This window comes from Globicephala melas, chromosome 13, assembly GCF_963455315.2.
Source record: "Globicephala melas chromosome 13, mGloMel1.2, whole genome shotgun sequence".
NCBI lineage: Eukaryota > Metazoa > Chordata > Mammalia > Artiodactyla > Delphinidae > Globicephala > Globicephala melas.
In genome coordinates this window covers 27,657,075-27,681,584 of record NC_083326.1, presented here as the reverse complement: position 1 = coordinate 27,681,584, position 24,510 = coordinate 27,657,075, and the positions used below count along the sequence as shown (strand labels likewise).

The 24,510-nt window shown below is 54.3% G+C and overlaps 1 protein-coding gene across 4 annotated transcripts in view; it reads left to right on the top strand.

Annotated features, from left to right (window-relative positions):
- Nucleotides 1-24,510, top strand: part of MBP (myelin basic protein) — an 89,909-nt gene that overhangs the window by 41,562 nt on the left and 23,837 nt on the right. Inside the window, exons 3-4 of one of the 4 annotated variants that reach the window (XM_030868222.3) lie at nucleotides 11,995-12,416; nucleotides 18,917-18,994. In XM_030868222.3, coding sequence (XP_030724082.2) covers nucleotides 11,995-12,416; nucleotides 18,917-18,994 — 500 coding nt within the window. Of the gene's footprint in view, nucleotides 1-11,994; nucleotides 12,417-18,916; nucleotides 18,995-24,510 lie in introns of those variants that run through there. The other 3 variants (XM_060311070.2, XM_060311072.2, XM_060311071.2) reach the window with 3 other exon arrangements.

The following is a 24,510-nucleotide window of genomic DNA, read 5'->3' as shown; positions in this document are numbered from 1 at the left end:
GAGCAGGGCCCGGCCTCTGTGGAGGCTCCAGGGGGCCTGAGCCGCCCCTAGAATGTCAGACCAGCGTGGCCATTACCGCGTGTTCCCGCGGAGCTGCCTGGGGCCAGCAGGCCGTGTGGGGTCCCTGGGCCTGAGGGCTGGGCGGCAGGGCGGCAGGGCAGCAGCGGAGCTGACACTTGGAAAGCATCAAAGGGGAGTTTGCCCGCAGGCGAGTTTCGCCTTCGGCCCATCAGCAGTGGGCAGGCCCCGAGGATCCTGAGCACGGCGGACGGTGCCCCTGTCCTCGAGGCTCTGAGCGGACAGCCCTCGGGATGCAGCACGTCCGAGACAGGGCTCGCAGGCCTGGAGGAGGTGGGATGGCAGGGGCGGCCCCGGCTCCCACACTTGCCTCTGCAGACGTTTTCCCGGGTCGTGGCCAAGCCCCCGTGCTCTCAGGCCACACAGAACCCCCGTCCGGGACCTTCCCTCCCTCCCTGCCTCCTTCAGCTGCCCCCCTGCTGGTCTGCGTGGGCATCGGCCCAGCTCAGCGTCCACAGGGCCCAGAGGGAGGCACCTTGTCCCGAGGAGGTCATGGGCGGGTCGTCAACGTTAAGACCCTGAAACCCTTCCGTCACCTCGACTTGAAACTGGGTGGAATAGCAAGTACAGTTGGTATCTAGAGATCAGCCCCGGCTGCCAGCGTCCAGGGAGGGGACTCACATCCTGAAGGAGGTGGGGTCTCCTTGGCCACAAGGGCAGAGGTGAAGAGCAGCAGAGTCAAAGATGCAGAAATACGGACGCACCTGATGCGAGCGGGCTGCCACGACGGTAGTAGGAGTTGGGGTCAGGGAAGGTCAGGTAGAGTGAGATCCGGATCCGGATCTGGGAGCCCTTGGAAGCTGGGCCGGCTGACCTGTGAGATTCCCGCCCCAAATGTCTGGGCCTCAGGTGGCACACGTGAACACGGGGTTTAGACACGTGGATAGATCCGCCTCCGCGGGACCGACATCCCTTCTCACTGTGCTCTCGGTGCTCTTGGAAAGCCCTGGGATGAACTAATACCCCTCCCACCACGGCACTGAGCAGTAGCTCAGGGCATCACAATGCAAGAGCGTTCGCGGGGATTAAAAGCTTTATCCCCAAGCGACCACTTTCTAAGGACATTTCATGCCCTGCATTTTGACATGTGTAGACCTTCAGGCCAGAAGGGACTTTGCAACCTGCTCCAGCCCTGCTGTGAGCGATGTTGGCCTCGAGTGATCACACGTGAGCAATGCAGCAATACCGCCTCAGTGCCCAGGACCTGCTCCAGCACCTGGCAGGTTACACCGTGCAGTTGCATCCTTCCGATTCCTCAAACCAGGGTCCCTCGGAAATAAACCAGGACCTGTAGCAAATGATGTCAAATTGTCTCTGGGATAAAAATGTAAAATGTGACAGTGAGACTCAGGAGATCAGATTTTCTTCAACTTTGGAGAACTCTGTAATACTCACACATCCATGTATGTGTGTACGGGTTTATTTTCATGATGTGGAAATGCTGACTTTCTACGTTTGATAGTTTCCTTATGAAACTATCTGATTATTCAAGGTTCATGCAACAAAACCTCAAAATAGATTATTAGAGGCACCCATTGTGTTTAAGTTAGAATTTTCATAAATCAGTCTTTTAAAGTGTCTACTTCTACTGCATGAGAAGATAGGGAATATTTTCCATTTCTTCAGTCAGATACCTTCTAAAATGTAAATGGTGTCTGATTATATGATCATGATAAACGGTCTCAAAACGATATCTAAAAAAGAAAATAAACCAAAAAACTCATGAAAATATTAGCATGCACTTGACTAAAGCAATATATATCTGGGAACAGTTAAAACAGCAGATAAAGAGAGTTTACCTGAGAACATTTCTATAATTGGTGCTTGGAGTGTTTCCTTTATTTCCATTTATCTAATTGTTACGTTACCTTTTCTTAAGCTGAACAATCATGTTCTACTGCCTGAGGATTTTTTTTTAAGTATTTCACTGAATATTTCTTCACTTACAGAGTTTTCAAGTTATTTTTATCCTTAAAAAAGAGCAGTAGCTGACACTAGCTGGTACTGGACTGGCACTGCGTGGGCACTGTCTCAGCGCTGGGAGGCCGCCTGTGAAAAGCAGACATTGTGTGAAGCGGCCCCCATCTCTGCTGCTAGACATTTGACACCATTGTTCCTGCGGCTTCCAGGGACAGACAGTGCTGCAGGACAGATCTGCAACTGTGCCCAAGAAAAGATCTAAAAATAACGTTCTCAGTTACTAAGACGATAGCAAATGTATCGATTAGTTTTTGCATTGTGAGCCGTGGACTGTACCGTCCCCTCAGCTCCTAGAGGCCAGTCTCCAGACCCTGCGCATGGTCCTTCCGTTTCTAAAAACAGCAGCACGCTCCCATCTTTCTCAAACCTGGATGACAGTCTCCCTGACCACCAGCTGGAGAAAACCGTGCCTTCCAGAGGCTCCTGTGGTTGGTGAAACAGTCCCAGAGAGTCTCCCTTTTGCCATAAGACATAACACGATCACAAGTGATACCTCATCATATTCACAGGGTCCACACACTGAGAGAAGAGGGAACAAGGGGTGAGGATTATTGGGACCCATTCTTACAGTTCTGCCTACACAGGCATGAAGTGAATATTGGATGGATGGATGGATGGATGGGTGGGTGGATGGATGGATGGGTAGGTGTATGGGTGGGTGGACGGAAAATGTATGGGTTCTTACACAAGGTATTCCCAAACTAGTTTTATAAACATCATAATAATAGCAACAGTAACAAAAGCCCCCACTGAGTGTTCAGTGTGCCCCGGTGCTAAGAACACTATTACGTGCACCTCAAGTGCTTGTCACAACAGTGACCTGGGGGAGCTCCACGTGTTCGTTCAGCCTTGCCCATGAGGCACCCAAGGCGTTGAGAGATTAGACCATGTGGTCAAGGTCACATAGTAGGTGGCAGAACCAAATCAAAGTCTGCTGGGTGTGGCTGCAGCAGACTCTGGTCCTGTAGTCCAAGTTCAGTTTAACGCTACCAGCATTGGTTGAGCACCACTGTGTAAAACTGGCCTAGGGGTAGGAGTACCTGTTTCAGCTTATTTGCTCCCCACTGAAAAGCAAGTGTTAGTGGTGCCTGTGATGCCACCTTCTCGGGGGGATCCTGCAGCCGCTGCGAGTCTGCGCAGAGTCACTGTGAGAATCCCCAGAGGCTGCACAGGGAACAGAACCGTGTGAATACCGGGCTCTTTGGAATCTCATCACCTTGACACCAGCTGGGTACCGTCGTGCAGTGGAGAAGGTGCAGACTCGGGGGGGAGGGGTGCCCGGCTCCGGCTCCGGCTCCGGCTCCGGCTCCGCGCGGGGCTGCCTCGCCCGTGACCCCGTCCCTAATGTGGGAGGGTTTGAGGGGCCAGCTGTTTAGAGCAAATAAAAGCTATATGTTCTGGGTCCACAGAGGAGGCATTCGTGTGAGATGTGTGGGTTGGCAAGATTCGTTTGTGGCAAAGTTTTAAAGAAGTGTCTGCAGGCAGCTGCGGGCGGCCGCATACCTCTCATAGATGCAGAATTTCTGCCGGAGCAGATCCACAGGCCACAACCATGGGCCTTTTTGTTCCTTCGCCCTCCCTGGTGACCCTGAGTGCAGCGTGCCAGGAACAGAAGTATTCCACACACAAGGAGGGTCCTCTTCCCCCGGCCCACGCTGGCAAATTCCAGGGCTCCACGGGCCCAGGGGCGTGGCCAGCTCCCCTGCAGAGAGGGGCCCGGCCCTGCTCAGAGGGTCGCAGGCCAAGGGCCGCGGGTGATTGTAAGGGGCGGCTCCCTCCTGCCCTTCCCCCCACCCCACCCCCCGGACCGCACGCCTGTCCCTGTCGCGTTAACGTGAGGTTCTGCCCAAGGCCCTGAGCTCACAGCCTGGTTGTGGCCGTCGGTTTAAGGCAGCCCCTTGAAGGACAGGCGCTGCAGGGCCTGCGGGCTGCTCCCCGCGGCCGATGCCTGGCCCTTCCGGGCGGGCTGCTTCGAGAGGAAGGACGCTGGGTGCGCGTTCAGGCCGAGCCCAGCAGACCCCATGCCTGGCGGCCGGTGCGGTACCTCCACCCGCAGGATGGAGAGGGGCTGACGGTCCAGACGGGACAGGCACGGTGCTTTCTTATGTGGATGGTCACGTGAGATGGCCCAAGATGTTCTTCTGTCAGGTAACACGTATCAGCAGGCCCAGAGAAAAGTTACGTGGAAACTCGACCAACTTCATACCACCAACCAAAAATGAGAATCCCGGCCAGGACTCAAGGCCTACCAGATGAAACGATGTCCACCTCCTTTTTCTGTAGCTTCCCTGATACAGAATCTCTGCTTGGCGGGCAGTGGGGGCGGGGGTGGGTGGAGCTGGAGCCTGTTTCTGCAGAAGGAGGCCAAGGTTCTGCGTGGTCACTGATGGGCCGGGAGGGGACGGGCAGGGCAGGAGGCTCTGCGGCGGTACTGCGTGTCCGCAAAGCTGCCTCGGGCAAGAATCCTGCAGCAGCAGATCCAAACCATCTCCCCACCACAGGAGCCAGCTGAGAAGCAAAATTTCCAAAGGCCACTGGAGGACAGTTGTGTTGTCTATTTCAGTTTCGAGTTCTGAGCTCCTGCCTCCTTGTTCCTGAGCTGTAGGAAACCCAATCACCTTCTCGTGGTTTTCTGGAAATAAGACCTCTTCTGCAATGGGCTGAAGTATTGGATAACTTTTCTTTCGTTCTTACAACCATCTCTGGATCCCTTAAGTTCTTCTTGACTCTCAGGAAGGCCGTGTGACCTCAGATTTCCTCTCCCCTTCTGATTCAGGTCACCCGCCCTGAAGGGCTTGACCTTGGGGTCACACATTTGCCAGGTCAACTGGTCCCAGTGAGAGAGGGCCTGAAATAGTGTCAGTCGTGCTAATCTACATTTTACAATGGTGTCGATGGTCTCAATGATCTTTAAGATGACATCTGATGGGAAAAATACGGAAGAACAATATAAGTTATAAAGCATGAGTTTAAAAACAGCAAATCGAAGATCAAAACACTAAAGATTTCCTCCATTTTGTGGATTCCACAGTGAGAGTTCCTTCCATCTGTTCCTTAGAAACGAAGGATTCCTATGAACAGTTATGAAAGTAGCACCTTTGGTGCTTTCGGGCTTATGGATTTCTTTTTGGATAATACTTCCTAAAGCGACTATAAGCTGGGAAACCAGGTTGCGAATCACTTTAGGGGAAAACTGTGCAGTGCGCCAGGGCAGCGGGGCTCACAGCCGCTCTAACTTCTGCCCCTGTGCATCTAGCGGAAAGTGCGCAAGTGCCCCAGAGCCCCGTCCCCACTGTGGCTCAGTGCCCTCCCCACCCAGGAGGGTGACCACCCCATTCCATGCAAGGTCGCTGGGGTGCTCAGGCTCTGGGTAATTTCTGCCTCGGGTATCACACGACGTTACAGCAGGGAAAGGATTGGGACGGCGGGGTCCCGGTGACCTCCTGAGCACTGCCTGAGCTCCTAGGAGCCCTGGTGCCGGCAGCTTGGACGTGAACTGTACGAACCCCAGCAGTTCCTTAGACAATCGTCTCTGCTTCAGGCCCTATAAAAGGTAACCAGGAAGCAACTTGCGGTGGGCTTCTATGGGGCGTCTATAGGAGATTGAAGCCGGGTACACTGTCCTTGTCAGACCCACCAGGAAGAAGTGGCAGAGACAGTAAACTGGAAATCCATGGTTTTGAGCCAGGAAAAATCCCTGTGATGGGGGACAGACCTAGCAAATCAGTTCAACTGTGACTTTAGTTTCTGGGTGATTTTTTTTCCTTCTGTAATTTAAAATAGTCAACTAAAATTATCGTCTGGGCTACAAACCTAATTAGATAGGCCACCAAAAACAATTGTTTTTAAAACCAAGCAAAAAAAATGTAGGTACAACCAGTGAGTCTGGTCCCTCAAAATGAAGAAACAGATTTTATTTTCTATCAAAATATCTGAATGGATGTCATGCGGGGAAAAGTGTATATGTATAATATATACTGAAAGCCCCTCTGTGGGAGCTTGTTAGAGGTCGGTGGCAAAGCGAGAAGCTCTGAGGGGTTCAGTAGAGGCAGCATGGTATTCGGGTTTTGGGACTTCTGCACGGGTCGGGGGGAGTCTGTTGGAACCCTGGCGCGTCCCAGCCCTGCCCCTCTCAGGAGGCCACCAGCAGCGCTGGACCCAGAGCCTCCACTCGAGGTGGGCCTGTGAGGTGTCTGTGGATAGATGCAGCCTCTTGGGTCAAAAAGTGACCTGAAGACATGGCCCGGCCCTTTATTCTGAGATGATGCCTTTCCTGTTCTTTTGATACCCAAATTCTCTTTCTTTCTTTAGTGAAATGTAGGCTAGTACGTGGTAGTTACTTGTTTTCTCTTTATAGCTTAGCTGTAAATAAAATAAAAGCTTCTCGAAGCTCTGGATATGCCAGTGTGAAGACCTCACCCCCAATTTTTACTATTTTACTGGTCTGTGAAGTCTGGGAACCTCCTGTTGAGATGGGAATGATGCCTGTAAACAAAACAAGCCAACAGTGATGCTTTGCAGAGGGCTAAGCCTCTACCACACATTTTTAAAGTCTGTTATTGGCAAAACCTCTAATTGGGTGAGTGATGGTCATTTTTACCGTTTCCAGTCTCATTGAAGATCTGATCAGCCGTGAAGATGAAATTTTATTGAACTTCCCTGACGATTCCTTATGGAAGGATGATCCCTTACGATCGATCCCTCTCTAATCATAGGAAGAAATGTTAAATTAATTGTAGTGAAAAGAAGAACACTTTTATCTTATTGATAGGTGGTTTTCATTTTGTCGTTAACTTTAACAGACTGACGCACTCACGGAGGGGATTTCTGTATTATGTGTTGTTCTGGTTTGATGAGCGATACAGCCCTGCCTGAGAAACTGAATACATCCTTTCTATTCCTGTTGACCTGAGAGCCTGTGGCATTTGGAGAAACGGGCAAACTCAGAAGGTGAAGCCGCAGCCCATGCTCACGCTGACCCCTCCTGATAGACTCAGGATGTTCCCATGGTGGTGGGAACAGAGCTGCCCGCCCGGGTCAGTGCAAAGCTGGGAAAAGCCCTGAGTTCCAGCGGGACAAGTGCTGTCCCCGCAGGCGCGGCTTCCCGACGAGAGCACTCAGGGCCACAGGACACCGGACACTGAGGGTGGCAGACACCCGACACCACCACGCGCTCCAGGTCATCAGCATCTTTGACAGTGAACTTCCCTGATAATTACGTGCTCTGAGCTTGGGTGAACAGGAGGTGTCACTGACCGCGTACACTGCTCGGTTAAAGGGCAAACCTAGTTACTGGGAGAATGAATAACTCACTGCCCACTCCACCCCGGCCTGTTAAAAAAAAGAAAAATGCAGAATGGGGGGCCATCCTATGGCTTCTGACTTTCTGGGTCTGGGGTGCGCCTTGGCATCTGTGTGTGTCCTCACGTTTGTACACACACACGCGTGCACGCATACATGTGGTTTTGATGAAAGTTGGTGATGGAATATGATTTCCATGGCTGTGATGGAAAAAAGCATAAGACACACAGTCTAGGTAAAAACAGTCGTATTTAAATATAGAACAAGATTCACTTCATCATCACAATTTGAGATGATCTTATATGAATATGTGATGTGTGTCGTTTTCTGGTTATAGCAAAAATGATATGGAATCATAGAAAATAATGATTTTCAGGCTTCCTCAACTCAGCTTTTTTGGGTGTTAACAGTCATTAACATATTCTGCCAAGAGCAGCTGATGTAGTAAATTGTGGGCAGATGTATGCGTGCAGGTCAGGGTGGGGGGGAACGGAGCCCCGCAGAGTGCTGGGGGCTTCCAGGGCCGTGTCTTGCAGGAAGGGCCCAGGCTGGGCTCTTAGCTCAGGATGGCAGCGCTCTAGGATGTCCCTCCATCTCTCCCGGTCAGTCCCTCTGTTAAACAGAAACGTTTTAGCCATCGGTCATCTGCAGTTACATGTGACCCTGAGAGGCAAAACCTAGTGCCAGTTCAAGCCAGCAGGGGCTGGCGCAGGCTTGCGGGGCGCCCAGCTGGGGATGGTCTGCGGTCGGCAGAACGTAGACGGCAGCTGGGGACCCAGAATGAACATCACCGCCTCCGTCGAGTCCTGTTTCACTTTTCTCTGCCTCGGTTTCCTCACATGAGTAAAAGGGCTGGTAAAACGACCTGCCTCGCGGGGTTGCTGGTAACGCCCAGAGCATCAGCGAGCGCTCAGCTTTCCCTGTGGGCTGTGACCGGACACTGCGTTTACCGGAGGGGTGGCCCTGGGGCGCACCCAGCACGCCTGATCCCTGCGTGTGCTGCTGAAACGGGCTCGAGGTGCCGGAGGCCAGCACGTGGCTGCCCCTCCCCGTTCAGGACCGCAGATACCAAAGGCGGCTTGGGGCCCTTGCTGCGGTGCACGGGGGTCAAGCTCAGCCTCCAGGGCCCTTCTCGGTGACGCCCTGCAAGCCCTGTCTCTGGGCAGGTGGGACGCTGAGGACCCACAGGCCCAAGTGATGCTGCTGAGACCTTGGGCTGGAGCCTCCCTCGGGTGGTGACACCTGTGAGTTGCTCTAAAGAGTAAACACCGCCCCAAGGTCGCCATCCTGCTCTGTGGGGGGGTCTCTGAAGGCCCCAGAAGCCACCCTCCAGCCGGTGACGTCCTCTGCTCCTTAGAGACGGTCCAGGGAGCAATTCGTGATTTAATATCTCCACCCCCAGAAGTCCAGTGCACTTCCCTAAGTTTCCTGAGGTCATTTTAGCCATTAGATGGAGGTGGGGTTTTTTAAGACATTTGTGCAACTTCCTGTAGAATTTGTACAGTAATAGAGGATTACAAGTGCATGTTTGGGCAGTAGAGCCAGACCTGTGCCTCCCACATTGTGCACTAGAGGCTTTGCTCCAGACAGAGTCTAAAGAACTCTGCCCTGGGCTTTAACTCGACTAAAGCTGTTATTAATCGACAAATTGAAGCTGCCCTTGTCCCGACCCAAAATGCTGCAGACCCACAGATTTCAGCTTCTCCCTGTGCTCCTTGCGTCCTGGGAGAAGCTACTTTCAGGACACAAGCGCCCTTCTCTGTGCTTCACAAACACCCATATTCAGAGACACAAAAGCCAACTGTTGTAAAAATATTAGCATTCAGAGGCGCTTGTGTTTCGTTAATGCATTTAATCATGTACAATATAGCGACTGTTTCCCCTTTACATGTGCATTAATTTATGTCAGCCACAGAATCTAAAGCACAGCTTGAAAATCAGGCTCGCTCTGTTGCAACCTATAAATCAGGATTGCATCCCTGCAACAATCTACAGCGTTGCGCCGGCCACAGCATTCTTCATGGTGCTTTTTCACGTTGCTGCGATACAGTGAGGGGTTGGATATGTGATAAATATCGGTGTTCTCGTGTGTTCAAGTAACCAGTGGTCATAAAAGACGTGGCATATTTGTAAGGCCTGTAGCGTGGCCGGCGTTAGGCACACCTGAGAGCTGTGTGCACCCTCTTAGCAGCAGAAAAAAGACCCCGAGATCACAGGGTCTGGCTGTTTGCCTGGTACTTGGTCTCCGGCAAACGTTTATGATACCCGTTGGGAGCCAGTTATTCTGCTTTGGAAACAGAAGTCAATATACTGACTGCACGATGAGTGTCACCCACGGGACAGTCTCTTGACCCCTGTGACTTTGTTAAAGGAGTGTGGAATCCCTCGGGTTTTGTTATTTATATATTTGTGGAAGTAGGGGTTGTAGATATAAAAACTCCCCCGCATACATGTAACAAAAGGAAAGACCCTGTTGCAATCATCCCCCAGACACGTGCCGTTCCTTCCTGGCACCCCAAGGACATGACCTTGGCCCTGCGCCCTACCTCTCCCTTGACCATAGCCCCTCCCACCTGTACTCACCCGCACCTGTGCTCACCTGCAGGCTGAGCCTTCTCCTCCCTTGAAGTCTGGTCCCACCCACACCCCAATCCTTGGCTGTCTCTGGGCACTTTCTGCGAAGAAAACCCTTTGCCTCAGCCCTTGAAGCCCTGCATAGTCTGGCTGGCCTGTCTTGAATCCTCCTCCTCTCACCTCTTCCCTCCACCATCCCCTCCCCTTTCCTCCATCATCCCCTCGCCCCCTCCCCCCACCATCCCCCTTCCCCATCTACCCCCCCTCCCGCTCAGCACCTTAAGCCTTGCACGCTCGGGCTCCAGGCCTTCCTGCTTCTCCCCAGGGAACAGGCCAAGCTCGTTCCCGAGGACCCTGTCCTGGGCGTCCTTCTCTGCAGAAGTCCGTCCCCCCCCCCCGGCCACCCCCAGCCCCGTCCTTGGCCCACACTCCCGTGTCGTCCAGCGGTCCCCTCAGGGGGCCTTCCTGATGCCCCTTACCCTGCTGTTTCCTTTCACACCGTTACTCAACATGAAACTACGCGTTGTGCCTGTGTCCTGTGGCAGCCACACAAATGACCGCAAACTGGGCGGCTGAAAACAATAGGAATTTCTACCCTCTCGGTTCCCAGGTGTGGGCAGGGCAGCGCTCTCCCCGAAGACTCGGGGGGAGGGTCTGCCCCGGGTCACCCGCCTCCCCGTGTTCCCGGCAACCCTGTCTTGTACACACACCAGGCCACGGTCTGCTTCCATGCCACGTGGCCTCTGTGTGTGTGTGTCTGCATCCAAATCCCCCTCTTCTCACAGGGACACTGGTCATTGGGTCGGGGCCCACCCTACTCTAGTGAGACCCCATCGTAACTGGATTACATCTGCAAAAGACCTAACCCTCAAATAAGTTCACGTTCACAGGTACTGGGGACGAGGATGTAGACACACCATTTGGGGGGGACATTATTCAACCCATAACGTTCGTTTTCATCTGTGTTCATGCGACAACGACCACATCTTGTTCACCTAGTGCAGGGGACATGACACTTGCTAGGTGCTTGGTAAGGATGGGTGGCTGGGTGGGCGGATGGACGGGTGGATAAGTGGATGGAAGGGTGGTTAGCAGATGGTCGGGTGGATAAGTGGATGGAAGGATGGATGGACGGGTGGATAAGTGGATGGACAGGTGGTTAGTGGATGGATGGGTGGATTGTGGGTGCGTGGATGGATGGATGGATGGGTGGGTGGTCGGATGCTGCTGGTAAATGCTAGTACATAGATTTCTGGGCAGTTTGATGGATGGATAGTGTGAGTAAAGCCACATTTGCCGTAGGTAAGTAATAAACTTTGGAGAAGAACCTAACTACATGACATTCATTTATACCCACCCGTGGTAACTGAGAGCAAGATGGAGGTATTGTCATCCTCGAGAGAAATCCTGTGTATTTTTGTAAAAAGCCAAGGGAGGATGGTGCGCCACGTGAACTACCCCGTCTCCACTTAAACTTTCTGGTTGCTGCTGCCTGCAGAGGAGAAGCCAAACCAAAGTGTCCTGAACAAGCAGCGCTCTCTCATGCAAGAGGCCTCTTGTGGACTCTGGGTACTAAAGAGTTCTAAACGCCCCATTTCTTTAAGGCATGAATTGCAAAAGGTGTGGGCAGTTCCACTTTCAGCAAGAATGCTAAAAATACCTTTTGTCAAATAAGTGCTCCCAACACGCTTTGCTTAAGCACCAGTAGCCTTTTAGATGACAAACGTGCCGTCAAGGCACCTGCAACCCTGGAGCCCCCCAGGGCAGGCGTGGCAGCACCTAGGGGAGATTGTGTGCCTGGCCCTGTTTGCTCGGGAAGGCCCAGTGCCGGATCTGGAGCACCTGAGACAATTCCCAGGGCCTCTGAGACACAGAGCCGCCACCAGGATGCTCGGGCCGGATGGGCTCTGCCCAAGGCAGTCCGGGGCCGCGTGGAGCTCCTGGCGCCTGCGCACCCTGTGGATTTGATAGGAGACGGCCGGTTCCCCAGCCCGGGAAGAAAGCAGCATTGTCCGTGCCCCGCTTTGCACAGCCGTATTCATATCTCACTGTTGTTTGCAGATGTGGACCAGAACAATGGGACCCCCTTGCAGGACACAGCGGTGACAGACTCCAAGCGCACAGCGGGCCCAAAGAATGCCTGGCCGGATGCCAACCCAGCTGACCCCGGGGGCCGCCCCCATTTGATCCGCCTCTTTTCCCGAGATGCCCCAGGGAGGGAGGACAACACCTTCAAAGACCGGCCCTCAGAGTCAGACGAGCTCCAGACCATCCAAGAAGACAGCGCAGCTGCTCCCGAGGGCCTGGATGTGATGGCGGCTCAGAAGAGACCCTCCCAGAGATCGAAGTACCTGGCCTCGGCAAGCACCATGGACCACGCCAGGCACGGCTTCCTCCCCAGACACAGGGACACGGGCATCCTCGACTCCCTCGGCCGCTTCTTTGGCGCGGACAGGGGTGCACCGAAGCGGGGCTCAGGCAAGGTGAGCTCTGAGGAGTAGAGGCGCATGCAGGTCGTGCCTCCCAGGTGGTGTAAGCGGAAAAGGAAGGGAATCTGCAGGTGAACTCAGCCGTTAGAGGGAGTACAGCCTCCGTGCTGTCTGGGGAAACGTGTTGTCCTTGCTGGAGATGCTTACGGGTTCCTGGGAGGGGCCTGGGTCACGGCTTTCGATTTTTCCACCCTCTCTCCCCTGCTCACCAGGGATGCGGTCAGGATGTGGTCCGGGAAAGGAGAACGTTCTGAATTCACATCTCAGGGTGGTGTGGACGTGGGCACTGTGGTCTTTCGTGTCTTATGCTTGGGGGCTTTAGGGCTGACGTGGCTTCTGCTGCCCCCGCTTCGGGGCTCCACATTGGGCTATTGCCAACGCTTTCCTGGACTCAGTGCCGCTAGCTTCGTGTTGCTTTGCAACAATGATGTGATTGAGGACTTTGGAACAAACTCGAAATTTAAATTCGCCTTGAGCAGACGTTCTCTTTTGTCTGAGTTGTTTAGGGAAATAAATGAGTGTGAGGGATTAAATGAGTGCGTCTGTGAATCAGAACTGTGTTAGTTTGTTATCCCATTCATTTGAATGTAGAATTTGTGAAGTTTCATTATTTAAATGTTCTGTAGGTAAAAATGTGTCACAGGAGAAAACCGCTCCTGTTGTGGTCCGGTTTGTGAAAGTGGCTTCTGGACGAGATTGTGAAGAGATCATCTGTGGCTGCTGCTTCACTGAAAAGCTAATCCCCAAGTGGCATTCCGATAGCAAACACATGGCACGCGCGGCACCTGGAGTTTAGAGTGTTGGATAGCTGGGTGATTTTGGAAGGAGTGAGGTTTTTCAAAAAAGTCCCTGGTTTATTGGGTGTGCTCACAAAACACCTAAGATGCAGCTTTGCTTCTGGCTGTGCCCTGTGCTTATTCTGAAAGGCCTTTGGGAAGTTGTAAGGGGCTTTGAGTCGAGTGTGGAGCAGAGGCCCTTTCATGGTGGTCCTATAACATCATCAACACTGGGGCACTGGGAGTTCAGGAGTTTCTCGAATTTGCTTTAGTCTCTAACTACAGTTCTTAAAATCAGTGACAATCCTGAAATGGTTGGAGATAAACACAGATGTCAGCTGCGCCTTTTGTGTGGTGTTGAAGGAGCGCTGAGCTTTCGGGGACCTGCTGGGAGCTGAGATCTGTCACGTGACACGTGGCAGGACTTCCTGTGAATAACTCCATGTACCTTTTGTGCTTATAGAATTCATTTTCTGATTGGTTTCTTCAGTGTCCTGTACTTGGGGGCAGTCTTCCCTCACCCTGAAATGTGGGTCCTCTCACCTATTTCTAATGCCGATTTCCATCCGAGATGCTTTATCAAGCACGGCTAGCAAACCACACCAGACCCTGACTGCCTAATCAAGTCTTGTTATTATGCAAAGCACCCCGTATGCATGCTGCGTCGACAGTTTTGAAACCTTAAACTATTCTGCTTAACCCAAAGAACAGGAAAAATAGATTTAAACTGTGCAGAAGAGACGAAGCAGTTGGATATAGCATATATTGCAAAACAAGCTTCATTTCGGTGGTAATGGGTTAAGTTAAAATCAAATCGTGAAAGCGTTTATGTCGACTGTTGTGACCTCATCTCAAAATGAATATATTAGACATACCTGTTTTTCTTCCTTTATGTAAAAGTACAACCTTGACTGCATCAAGTCTGATATTCTTCAACATTTTCAAAGAAAAGATTCCAGCCTCAGAAGTAGGCATCCACTTCACAAACTAGTCTTGCTAGGTTATCAAGGATTCAGAGAAATCAAAACATTTTCACAGGATTTTTAAACATAAAAACAATGTTTAAATAATGGATTTAGAACTTTTGAAGTATCAGTTCTGTTCACTACTGGATGTTGAGTAAAGAAGATTTTCGAATGAGCAGCCTTGCCCTTTAATGCCAAAGAAATCCATTAGAGTTCGAGTGCAAAATCGTATCCGTAGTTGCTTATTGCAAACCCAGGCTAGGGATACATTCCTGTCGAGTATCTTTGCTGAAAGTGCGCAGTGGGCCTTACTGGCAGCCTTACTCAGCTCACCTGTCTTACTGTGGATTCTTTGTTCACTTTTAAACACTGGAGGTGTAAGCATAACACACTCTACACCCAGTGACACACCCGCAATGGCCTAGAAGCCTGCGGTATTTATTGGTGTGGGCTTATTTTTTGGTTTTGATCTTATTTTTGCTTTGCTCTGTTTATAAATCAGGAGAGCCCTCCTTGTATTAGGTGCTAGAAAGGTCCTTTGGATCGAAGCGTGTGAAACTGATGGGAGCCCTTGGCTCCCGGAACAGGGGCTGTTTGTCGCCTGCCCCCCTCCTCCGAGGGCACGTGGGGTGGCCCCTGGGTGAGCAGCGGCAGCGCCCCCTGCCCTGGGAATGCACCAGCACACCCTCCCTCTGTGCGGCCGGGAGTTGACATTCGAGCAACGCGCTCACAAATTCCTTGAGGCGGCATATACTTTCGAGAGAGCCGTACATGAAAAGTGCATTCACGAGACCACGCGCCTTTGTGGCAGGAAGAAAGAAAGGCGGATTGTTGCCTTTAAGAACCAGGTTTCCAAGTCCCTGGAACCTGGGGCCCTGTGAGGAATGGGCGTTTGGTCAGTTTTAGCGGGTGGAGGGGGTCCCCTAAGCTGCCCCACCTACCCACCTGTCAGACCCGCCGCTCCGGGGCCAGCGCTGTACCCTCAGGCTTAACAGCAACATCGTGACCCGTTAGCTTGGGCAATAGCCAGAGTGGCCGCAGTGATGTGACACCCGGACATCCCCCAGTAGGGATGCAAGGGGACAGGCCTGTACCGCCGTCCTCTGCATCAGTCTGCTTTCCTACAGGTGTTTTACGGCAGGTTTCTGTGCTGGTGGTTATCCCTGTTTTCCTCTGTTGACTCCAGTCAGAGCTGCATTTACAACCTGCTGCTCTCAGCATCCTGTCGTCAGCATGCAGCATGACCTCCCTGCCTCTAACCTTGATTGTGTGGGATAAGAACGCTTGCTGTCATTCAGTGCCCCGGGGTCTAAGCAGTCTTGCAAGTTAATCACAATGTCCTGTTTCCTGCCTTTTTTTCCACTGCATTTCAATTTCACTGAACACATTTTAGTTCTACGGTAACAACTCCTCACCGTTACCATGGCACCCTAATGTTTGTTAGAGATGTATTCTGTAACCCCCCGGGGAGGGGGACAGTTGGAGGTGACAGGAAGGACACGGCAGGCAGTGTCTGAGCAGGGTGCCCCGCCCCGTGTGAGTCTAGCCCTGAAGTCGGGGCCGGCGGAGCTGCACTCGCTCATTTCAGCCGAGAGTGTCCACTCGCGATGCAGCGATGCACGAAACACGGATCTCAGCTAACGTGCGTCTACGTGGCCACGACCCAGCCGCTCAGTACATCCGTTTGCCAAGAGTCTTTCTAGAGAAAGATCCCTGTACGCTGGGTATATGTGTTTCTGCGCCCAAACACTTGTTGAGATTTCCTACAGGAATTCCTTCTGACGTGTCATTCCCCTGATCAGTTAGGGAGCCATTACTGATCGGCTCCCAGCGCTTTGCTGTGTCCTCCTGTGGCCTCACTCCTCCGCTGTCTTTAACCAGGCGCGAGGGAAATCGGAATGGTGCGCCCCTGTGTTGGCAGCCTTTGGCTGCGTCCTCTGAGTGAAACGTTTGTAGATTATGTTGATGTATTTAATGCTGATTGCCTTCTGTGATTGTATTCCGATTTGATTTTGTGATGACCTTTTTGCTTTTTATATATATCTTCCTTTTCATGCATTTATTAAACATTTTAACAGACTAATTGCATGTGATTTTTTTAAGTTGTCTTTTTTGGTGACCCTCCCTTTACTACTTTACACACGGTGTAACTGGTATTTTCATGACCTTCTGACACAACAGGTGAGTCTGGGGGCCCGAGCACACCCTTCTGCAGACTGTTCTCGTTCTGCCTGAGGCTTTTACTGTTTCTCTCAAAGCACCGTCCTGTACACGTTGGGGGAAATGACTGTATTCTCCCCTGTGCCTGGGACATGGGACCCTCAATAGCATTTACTGAGTGATTGAGCACAGGAAAGACGGCCCCCGCCTGGGCTCCCTGGGAGGGTACATACCAGGGGGTAGAAGAAACAGCGGAGAATCTGAACGTAGAGGCAGGCTGGTTCTTTTAAGGATGACAGGTAGTTTGTGAAATTGAGGGTAAGTTCGGGGTTGCTGGTGAACTAGAAATAAGTGCAAAGACATGGGATTAATTTCGATCTGTCTCCCATTCGTCTGTGCCCGTACCCTGCCACCAGACCCTGTCCTAACTCATCTCCTGTTAAACTCACTTCCATGTTATGGTGTTGCTTTCCATCATCGCTGATGTTCCTTTTGGTAGAAGGCACAGGCAATTCCTACCGGTTGGTGGAGAGCTTAGCTTGACATCTGAGGGAATATCTCATCATTAGGGCAAGAAAACACTCCCTCGATCTCTCGTGGAAATCACTAAGTATGGATTTAGCATCCCAGAATTGGAGAAATCTCTTCTCACACTCTGGTTTGATAGGTTATCTTAGAGTTTTTCCATTATGGACATCACCACACTCTTAAGCACTCGGGAAGCGTCCTGCTCCATGAGAAACAGTAGCAGGCGGACAGGGTGACACGCGGCTTCCAGAAGAGGCCTTCCTGCCTTTTCTCCTCCTGCCCTGCGGGTGCCCCACTCCTTCTGCTGGAGATGCTCTCCCTTTGATCCTGAGCACGTCTGGACGCAAGGTGGAGAACCTTCCTCTGCTCTCACACAGACAGACAGAGCTGTCTTCCGTCCTCCTGCCACCGCAGGAGAGGCAAGCCGTCAGGGAGGCATCCGTGGGCCAGTCTGTCGCCCAGGGGGCCACCCCATCTCAGAGCCGTGGGCCATCCCTACCCCAGGCTGCGTGGCCAGCGCCCAGGAAGCCGGGGTGGCAGTAGAGGGGCCTTAACACCAGCCCCCAGAGCTGCCTGAAAATGTCGCAGAGAGATTGACCTCTTCCTTAAGAAGGGATGTGGTCTTAAATAGAGGACTAGAAAATTCTTTGCCTTTGGACCAAGTGTAGGCATGGACCACAGGCCATTTTTGAGGGTTTTCACCCTCAGTGGGGACAGCCTGGCCTCATCAAGGCAGAGAATCCACAGGCTTATCCACTGAGGTGTGCTTCTAAGCAAGTACTCAGTGGTCTTATTTAAGTACCCAATACCGTGCATCAAAGTCGCCAGTACTTCTTGCTAGTATTGAAATAGCCTCTCCCAAGCGGAGACAATTGATTGTGAGGTGCACAGCTAAGTACACGCTCACCACGGATTTGCCTCTGGAAACCCTAGTGTGTTCACTTTACAGTAATATTTCTAGAATGCATAATATTTTCCTGTGTCATAACTACTGCTTATTTCCATGCATAACCGACTATTAACCTGGTTTTTAAAACTCCATTTCATCTGTAGCCAATGTAAGACATCCCTTGAAACCTATTACACTGATTTCACCTCTTGACCCCTTTGAGGCTCTCTGTCTCTGTCTCTCTCTCTCCCTCTTTCTCTCTTGCCATTTTGCTATGGCAGGTCAAAAGAGAGGAACTTCTTGCAGGCCCCTTACGTTGGTCCTGTAATACTACTCTCTCCACCACATCCCTCAACGTTGGTTGATTCGGCAGAAACTGTCTCGTAGCCGATAGAACAGAGAAAGCACGCTCAGTTAGGAGCAAATACTCTTCAGGAAGATTTATAACACTAGAGTTCAGGCTCGTTCACAGCTCATGAAGCAACTTCAGGTCCCTATTAATATTACTATTAAGCTCCTAAATGCCACCGACAGCAAAGAAGAACGGCCGTGAGAAAGCCTAACTCCAAGTGGTCGGCTAGGATGCCTTCTGAGCGCTCTGTTGCTCTTGAAGTGGTTCCCTTCTACTGTGGAACAGACTGAGGGGACCCAACTGAGAGCCACAGGTAACCGCACAGAGCAGGAAAGACTTCTACTTGTAAATCCAGAGCAGAAGCTAACACACTTGCTCTAAAAGAAAAATAAAATAAAATAAAAACCCCCAGAGTGTAAAATCTATTCCATTACAGACTCAGAAAAGCCCTTTCAGCTCTTCACATGAAGCTGCCTTGGGAATCGTACATGTCTGGTGCCGGCAACGTTTTTAAGGACATTTGGTCACATAATGAGCTACAGGCCCCCAGAATAGACTCCGGGAAATAACTGTTCCCTAAACCTTTCTCCTCCCTCCTTTCTCTCTGTCGTCCCTCCTCCTGCCCCCGAGCCCTCAGGGGCTGTCCCCTGATATCTGCCCTCCCCGTGTCCCCTGAGCCCCGGCCACTGGCTGGTCCATCCTCCATCACCGTCACGTGCCTCATCCTCTAATCTTCACCCTCCGCTCGCCCGCCCTCCTCCCTGCCGCCAGGAGCTCACCCGCTGGAGGACATGGACTCAGTGGCCGCTCTGTCCCTCTGGCAGGTCCCGTGGCTCAAGCAGAGCGGGAACCCTCTGCCCCCTCATGCCCGCAGCCCGCCCGGGCTGTGCAACGTGCACCAGGTAAGACGGCTCCGCCCGGCGGCCGCGGCCATACCGCGGGGACGGTGCAGGCGCTGCCAGGGCCTCGCTCCCCCCCACGGGAGTCTTGGAAAGTCGCGTTTGTCAGACCGAGCAGGGCAGCTCCTGAGGGGAAGCGAGCAAAGGAAAATGTTTAAAGACGGAAGGGGGGGTCCTCGCGAGGGATGCGCGGCCTCGACTGGGGGTCCCGCCCAGACGGAGGTGGGACCAGGGTGAGGACAAGCTCCTGGAGCGAGCCTGGCCCCCAAGGTGGCCGGCAGCCATGGCCTTGACCCGCCTGTGGTCCCGTCTCCTCCGAAAACCGGCGCCTAGCGGACACGGAGCGCCCACCGAGTACGAGGTGAGTGAGCTCTTCCAGGCGCCAGCCCAGCTGGGCTTCCCCGGGGGAGGACCTCCTTCCCGGCTGCCCCTCGGAGCTCGTAGGGACGGTAGGGACAGCCACGTGGACGGCGGGCTGGGGCGACCCCGGGGGAGGCGCGCGATCAGCCCGGGTCAGACTCAGCTCGTGGGGGGACACAGACCCGCCCGGACCTCTGCTCTGGGACCCCAGCAGGCGCTGTGCCCGGGCATCGACCGGCCTTACCAACCTCGGGAAAGCGCAGGAGGTTGAAACCACGTGGCACGCGACAGGAAAGCTAGTTCTGACTGAGGCCCGAGGGTGAGGATGGGGCCCCAGGAGACCCGCTTGGGGATCTTCCTCTTCAAACGAAGCAGAGGGGGCCAGGGGAGCGGGACCCAGGCAGCCGGGAGCTGTGCCCGCAGGTGAGACCCACCGCGGAGCCCTCTGCCCCGCACCGGACGGTGTGACCACAGGGGCCTGCGGGACCGGCTGGTCCCAGGAGAGGAGCGGATCCATACGACGTAAAGGGTTGGCTCCCGGACGTCGGTCCGGGGGAGGCTGGCAGAGCGGCCGCAGAGCCCAGGGCCCGAGCCCGTCGTAGGACCCAACCACGGGAGCGGTGCCGGGGCCGCTGGCTGCCGGGAGGGACTTGCCGTCAAGCCCCCTCGGGTGGGCAGGGGCGCATCTCCAGGTGACAGCTGCAGTGGGGCTAGAGGGGTGCTGCCGCCGAGCCCGGGTTTCACGGGAATCGCGTTTCAGTTTTGACCATCGTGCTCACCGGCGCAGAGGGCCCCTCGGTGGCTCCTCAAAGCAAACAGCCCCATCCCCGGGGAGGTCGAGAGGGCCCCGTGCCCCTGGAGGCACACGACCTCTGGGGCCCTCGGGCCTTGCCTGGTCCAGACTCAGCCTCGAGGAAGCCAGGGCTGGGCCCCAGAGGCCTTCTAGGGGGCCCTGGGCTCCCAGGCCGAGTGCGGAGAGCTGGGGCGGACGCTCCCTGTTTTCTGGCAGCGGGGATGCGGGCACGCAGGCGGGGACCCACGTGCTCCTTGTGCCCGAAGCCACTGGGACCCCCGTCCTCTCCTCCATGGGACACGTCGCCGTCAGAAAGCAGGCCTGCTCCACCAAGAGGCAGAGACATTGCCAGAAACCCCAGATACAGTGCAGGGTGGGGAGGGCCAGAGGCCAGGGCTTTGGCATTTGGGGATGTCAGGAAACTTACAGCAGAACGATTCTTCTCTGTTGGTGGAAGAAGGGCCGCAGCCCCACCCTCCACAGCTTCATCCCAGACAGACCTCTGTGCCCGCACGTACACAACTGGCCAGAAATGCACGAGGTCCACACAGCAGCCCCAGGGACGCAGCATGGGGGCCGGGCGTCCGCGGCCTTTGCCTTTGCTGTCTGTTCACTGTGTCTTCCTCCGGCACGCTGCATTCTTCAGTATTTCCAGAAAGAGCTTATGTTTCTCGGAGTGTTAACGGCCCCGGACACAGGAGAGCACTGAAGGGCCAGGTGGCACGAAGTGGTTTGAAAATACGACAAAGGGCACATGGAGTGGGCTTGCGGAGGGGACAGGAGCCGCGGGGTGAGGCCACGGCCGGAGGGCTGACGCAGGGGCTGGGGATGGCGGTGCAGGACCACCGGGCGGCTCGGCACCGAAAGCTTCCTCCTCCTTCCCCTGTGGTTCAGAAACTTAAAGTCGGTGAGCGATGTCAGGCTGGCGTCCTGCACCCGGACCTCCTTCTGTCTGTCTGTCTGTCTCTCCGAACAAACACACCAGGAAGGGTGGGAGAGCCCCACCTACTACACGTCAAGGAACAAGTGGGCTCAGCACTGTGGCTGCGCTTCCAGGACTGGGTCCCCTGTGAGGAATCCCTTGATTCCAGGAGCCTGAACACTTCTCTTGATTCTGACACAGGGCTGACCTTGAGGGCTGGAAGAGGACCATGGAAGACGGGAAGCCCGAGGCCACGCATGAAATAATATTTGATACCCAAAAGCAAGCTGGGAAAGCACGAATTCCAAGGCAGAATCAAGGAGCAAATATACAAAAGGGAAGACAGCTCCGTGGGGAGACAGGCAGAGCCTTTCCTCTGGTTTCTCCATCATGTCACCCTGGCTCCGCACGGCTGGGCCTCTGGAAACTGCACGACCCAGAGCGCCTGGCGCCTGCGGATGGAAGGAGCTGGAAAGGTGCCCAGGGCGGGGAGCGCGGAGCAAGTGCCTCGCCCGAGTAAACCCCGTCCCACCCACACCTGCACGTCTGGGCCCTGGAGATGCAGGAAGAACAGAGGGGAAAGCCCCTGTTCCCACGCCTGTCAGCTGCTCTCACTGGCTTCCTTAAGCCCCTCTGCCTGCATCCCACAAACCCCGGGAACCGGTCCTCGCGGCCTGGAGAGGACACTGCCTGGATGCCCGGCCCGGGAGGTGCCCAGGGGTTCGTCCAGAGCCGCCCTGCCCGCTGTGATCCCCCAACCAACTGTCCCCAGGATGCTCGGGGGGTAAGGAGTCGGACTCTTAGCACCTGGACAAGCACAGGGTAAGGATGGAAACACGCGTGGGAGGTCTGAGTCCACTGCCCAGCCTCCGTGTGTCTGCTTTGAGCCTCCTTTCCTGGCCTGAAAAGCACACCAACGTCAGAAATAACCGTCTGTCCTGCCGACGCCCCGGGCCCCCATGCTGATGGAGAGAAACATCCGGAAGCTGCCGGCGCATCGAGGGCGCGTCAGGCCTGCTTCCCGCAGGGACCCTGCGAGGCTGCCCCAGCTCTGGCCGTCAGCTCCTGGGTTCCTGCTCTCAGGCCTCAGCTTCCTCACCCAGAAAGCAAAGGGGTCAGAGTCGGCGACTGCAAACATCTCTCTGAAGACTGAGACTCCATGGTTATTTCCTCAAGTCTCCAGGGACCTGCCGTAAGCCCAGCCCCGCCAACCCCGAGGTGCTCAGGGTGACTCCTTGCCTTAGGCTCGTGGGCTCTTGTTCTGCTCCCGGGAAGCACAGCCCCCAGACCCCAGGCATCACTCACATGGAAGGCCTTCCAGAGGCTTCCCTCGTATTTAGTCGTCAGGTTTTCTCAATAGATTTCTTCATGATGCCCAAGCAAATGGCTCTGACCAGAGCTGGGTGGCTTTGATGGGTCCTGGAGGTCTGGCCATGGGGACCCAGAGCAGAGCGAGTGGGACCCTGCCCACCTGGGCGGAGGCCGACTGGCGGTCGTGGGGCCGGGCCCCTCCTGGGGAACCATGGTCTACTCCCCCCACCCCTGACGGGCTGCCCCCCAGTGCAGCTGCGCCCGGGCCTGCAGCCTTCACTTGCAGGAAAGACTGTTGCAACTTGGCTTTTCTTCCAAAATAATCTTCCGGACTCCGCATCCCTTAAAGCACTTGCTGTCGCTCTGCGCGAGGAGACTCCTGAATTCCAAGCCGAGGCGTCCGGGCTTACGCCTCTGCTGAGCTGTTTGATGTTAACGCTGGGAAGTCTTCTGCGTACTTCAGACACATTGAGGCCTTTAAAAGTGGGTGCCTGGGAGCAAGGAAAACAGTCGGAGCGGTTAAGGCCGACATCTAACCTGTCCTCCCGCCGTTTTGGAAGGAGACACGGGAGGCCTCCAAACCCACGTTCAAGAGCGTCGCTCTCGGCACCAGCCCAGGCGCCCTGAGTTCGGGAAATAGCGGTGAGCCTTCCCTGCGGGGACGACGAGCCCAGGCCTCCGGCTGTGAGCTCTCCAGGGCTGCCCGAGACGAGGAGGGAGGAGCTGCCTTATGGGACAAGGGAGGGTGGCCTGGGCACCGCAGAGGGAGCCTCATGTCCCTGGCGGGACGGCCCAGGGGCAGCCGCGCATCCTGTCTGGACGAGAAGACGGAGCTGTGGGTGGAGAACACAACGGTCTGCGGCGTCCTCGCCGACGTGGCCGCAGCTCCCAGCTCTGGCCGGGCCCTTGTCCACTGCACTGCCTCCTATTCCACCATCCTGGCCCGCTCACCGGGGTGACAGTGGAGGCCAGGCCTCAGAGCCCCGCCCGAGTTTAACCCCCCTCGGGGGCCACGCAGCCACCACACGCTCACTGAAGGAGCGGACGCGCCGGCTGTGACATGTGACACTGACTTCCTGTGTGCCAGTGTCCAGGGTGACCTCATGACCACATCCCAGGTTTCGTTCTGTCCTTGCCAGGAGGCCTCTGACCCCGATTTTTGGACGGCCATCCCGTGGAGGCAAAGCCATCGGTGCAGAGGAGGCCGGGGGCTTCGGTTTCCTCGTTTCCGGTGAAACATCACAGAGGAAACCAGAAGCCGCCGTGCTGCCTGCAGCCCGCTGCCTTCGGCTTCACAGGCTGCTAAGAGGGTCAACTCTCCAGCTTGGAAACCGGCCCCTCTAACCACGGGCCAGGCAACAGCCCCAGCTGAGCGGAGGACCAGGGATGACCCACACCTCCGCACAGACCGCGCCCCGCCAGCCTTCTCACATGCCAGTATCTGAGAAGAAACGTGTCATCAGAACAGGCAGCAGGTCACCGAAAATCTCCACCTCAATGAAGGTCTGCCTGTGAATCTCTCCCGTAACTGAGAAAAGCCCGCTGCTGATACTGCATGGCTTTCTCTAAAGAAAGAAAAAACCCACGGCTTTAATTAAACTCCTTCGAGTCAGTGATTCAGGAACAAACATATTCTTAACCTTGCCAAGGGCAAAAACGTAGGGCAAAACTGCGTAGGTCATTCAGACAGAAAAGAATTCTCTCCAGATTGCAAAATCTAAACGCCTTGACCTTGCCAGAAAAAATCTAATGCTCTCTCTTGAGGCGTATTAGAAGCTGTTTGACCAGAAATGGAGCAATTGCTTCCTCTGAAAAACACATATACACAAAACTAGGAGCATGCCCAGAAGGCCCAAGATAACCTCGTGATCCAGTGATTTCTGGGAACGGCCAGAGAGCACCGTGCGGTCAGAGTGTGGGGATTAAAACATGCCGTGTTCATCAAGACCGGCTCTGAAAGGGGGAGACTCATAGCTCGAAGAGTTTCCAGCCAGATGTGTCATGTCTTCCACAGGCCTGTGACCTTTGGGTCACATGCTCTAGTCCAGAGTACTTACTTTACTGGCAACTAGCTCAGCACCTGGGCCAGTCGCCACAGGGGCATAAAGCTGCCACAACCCGTCCTTCCAAAGG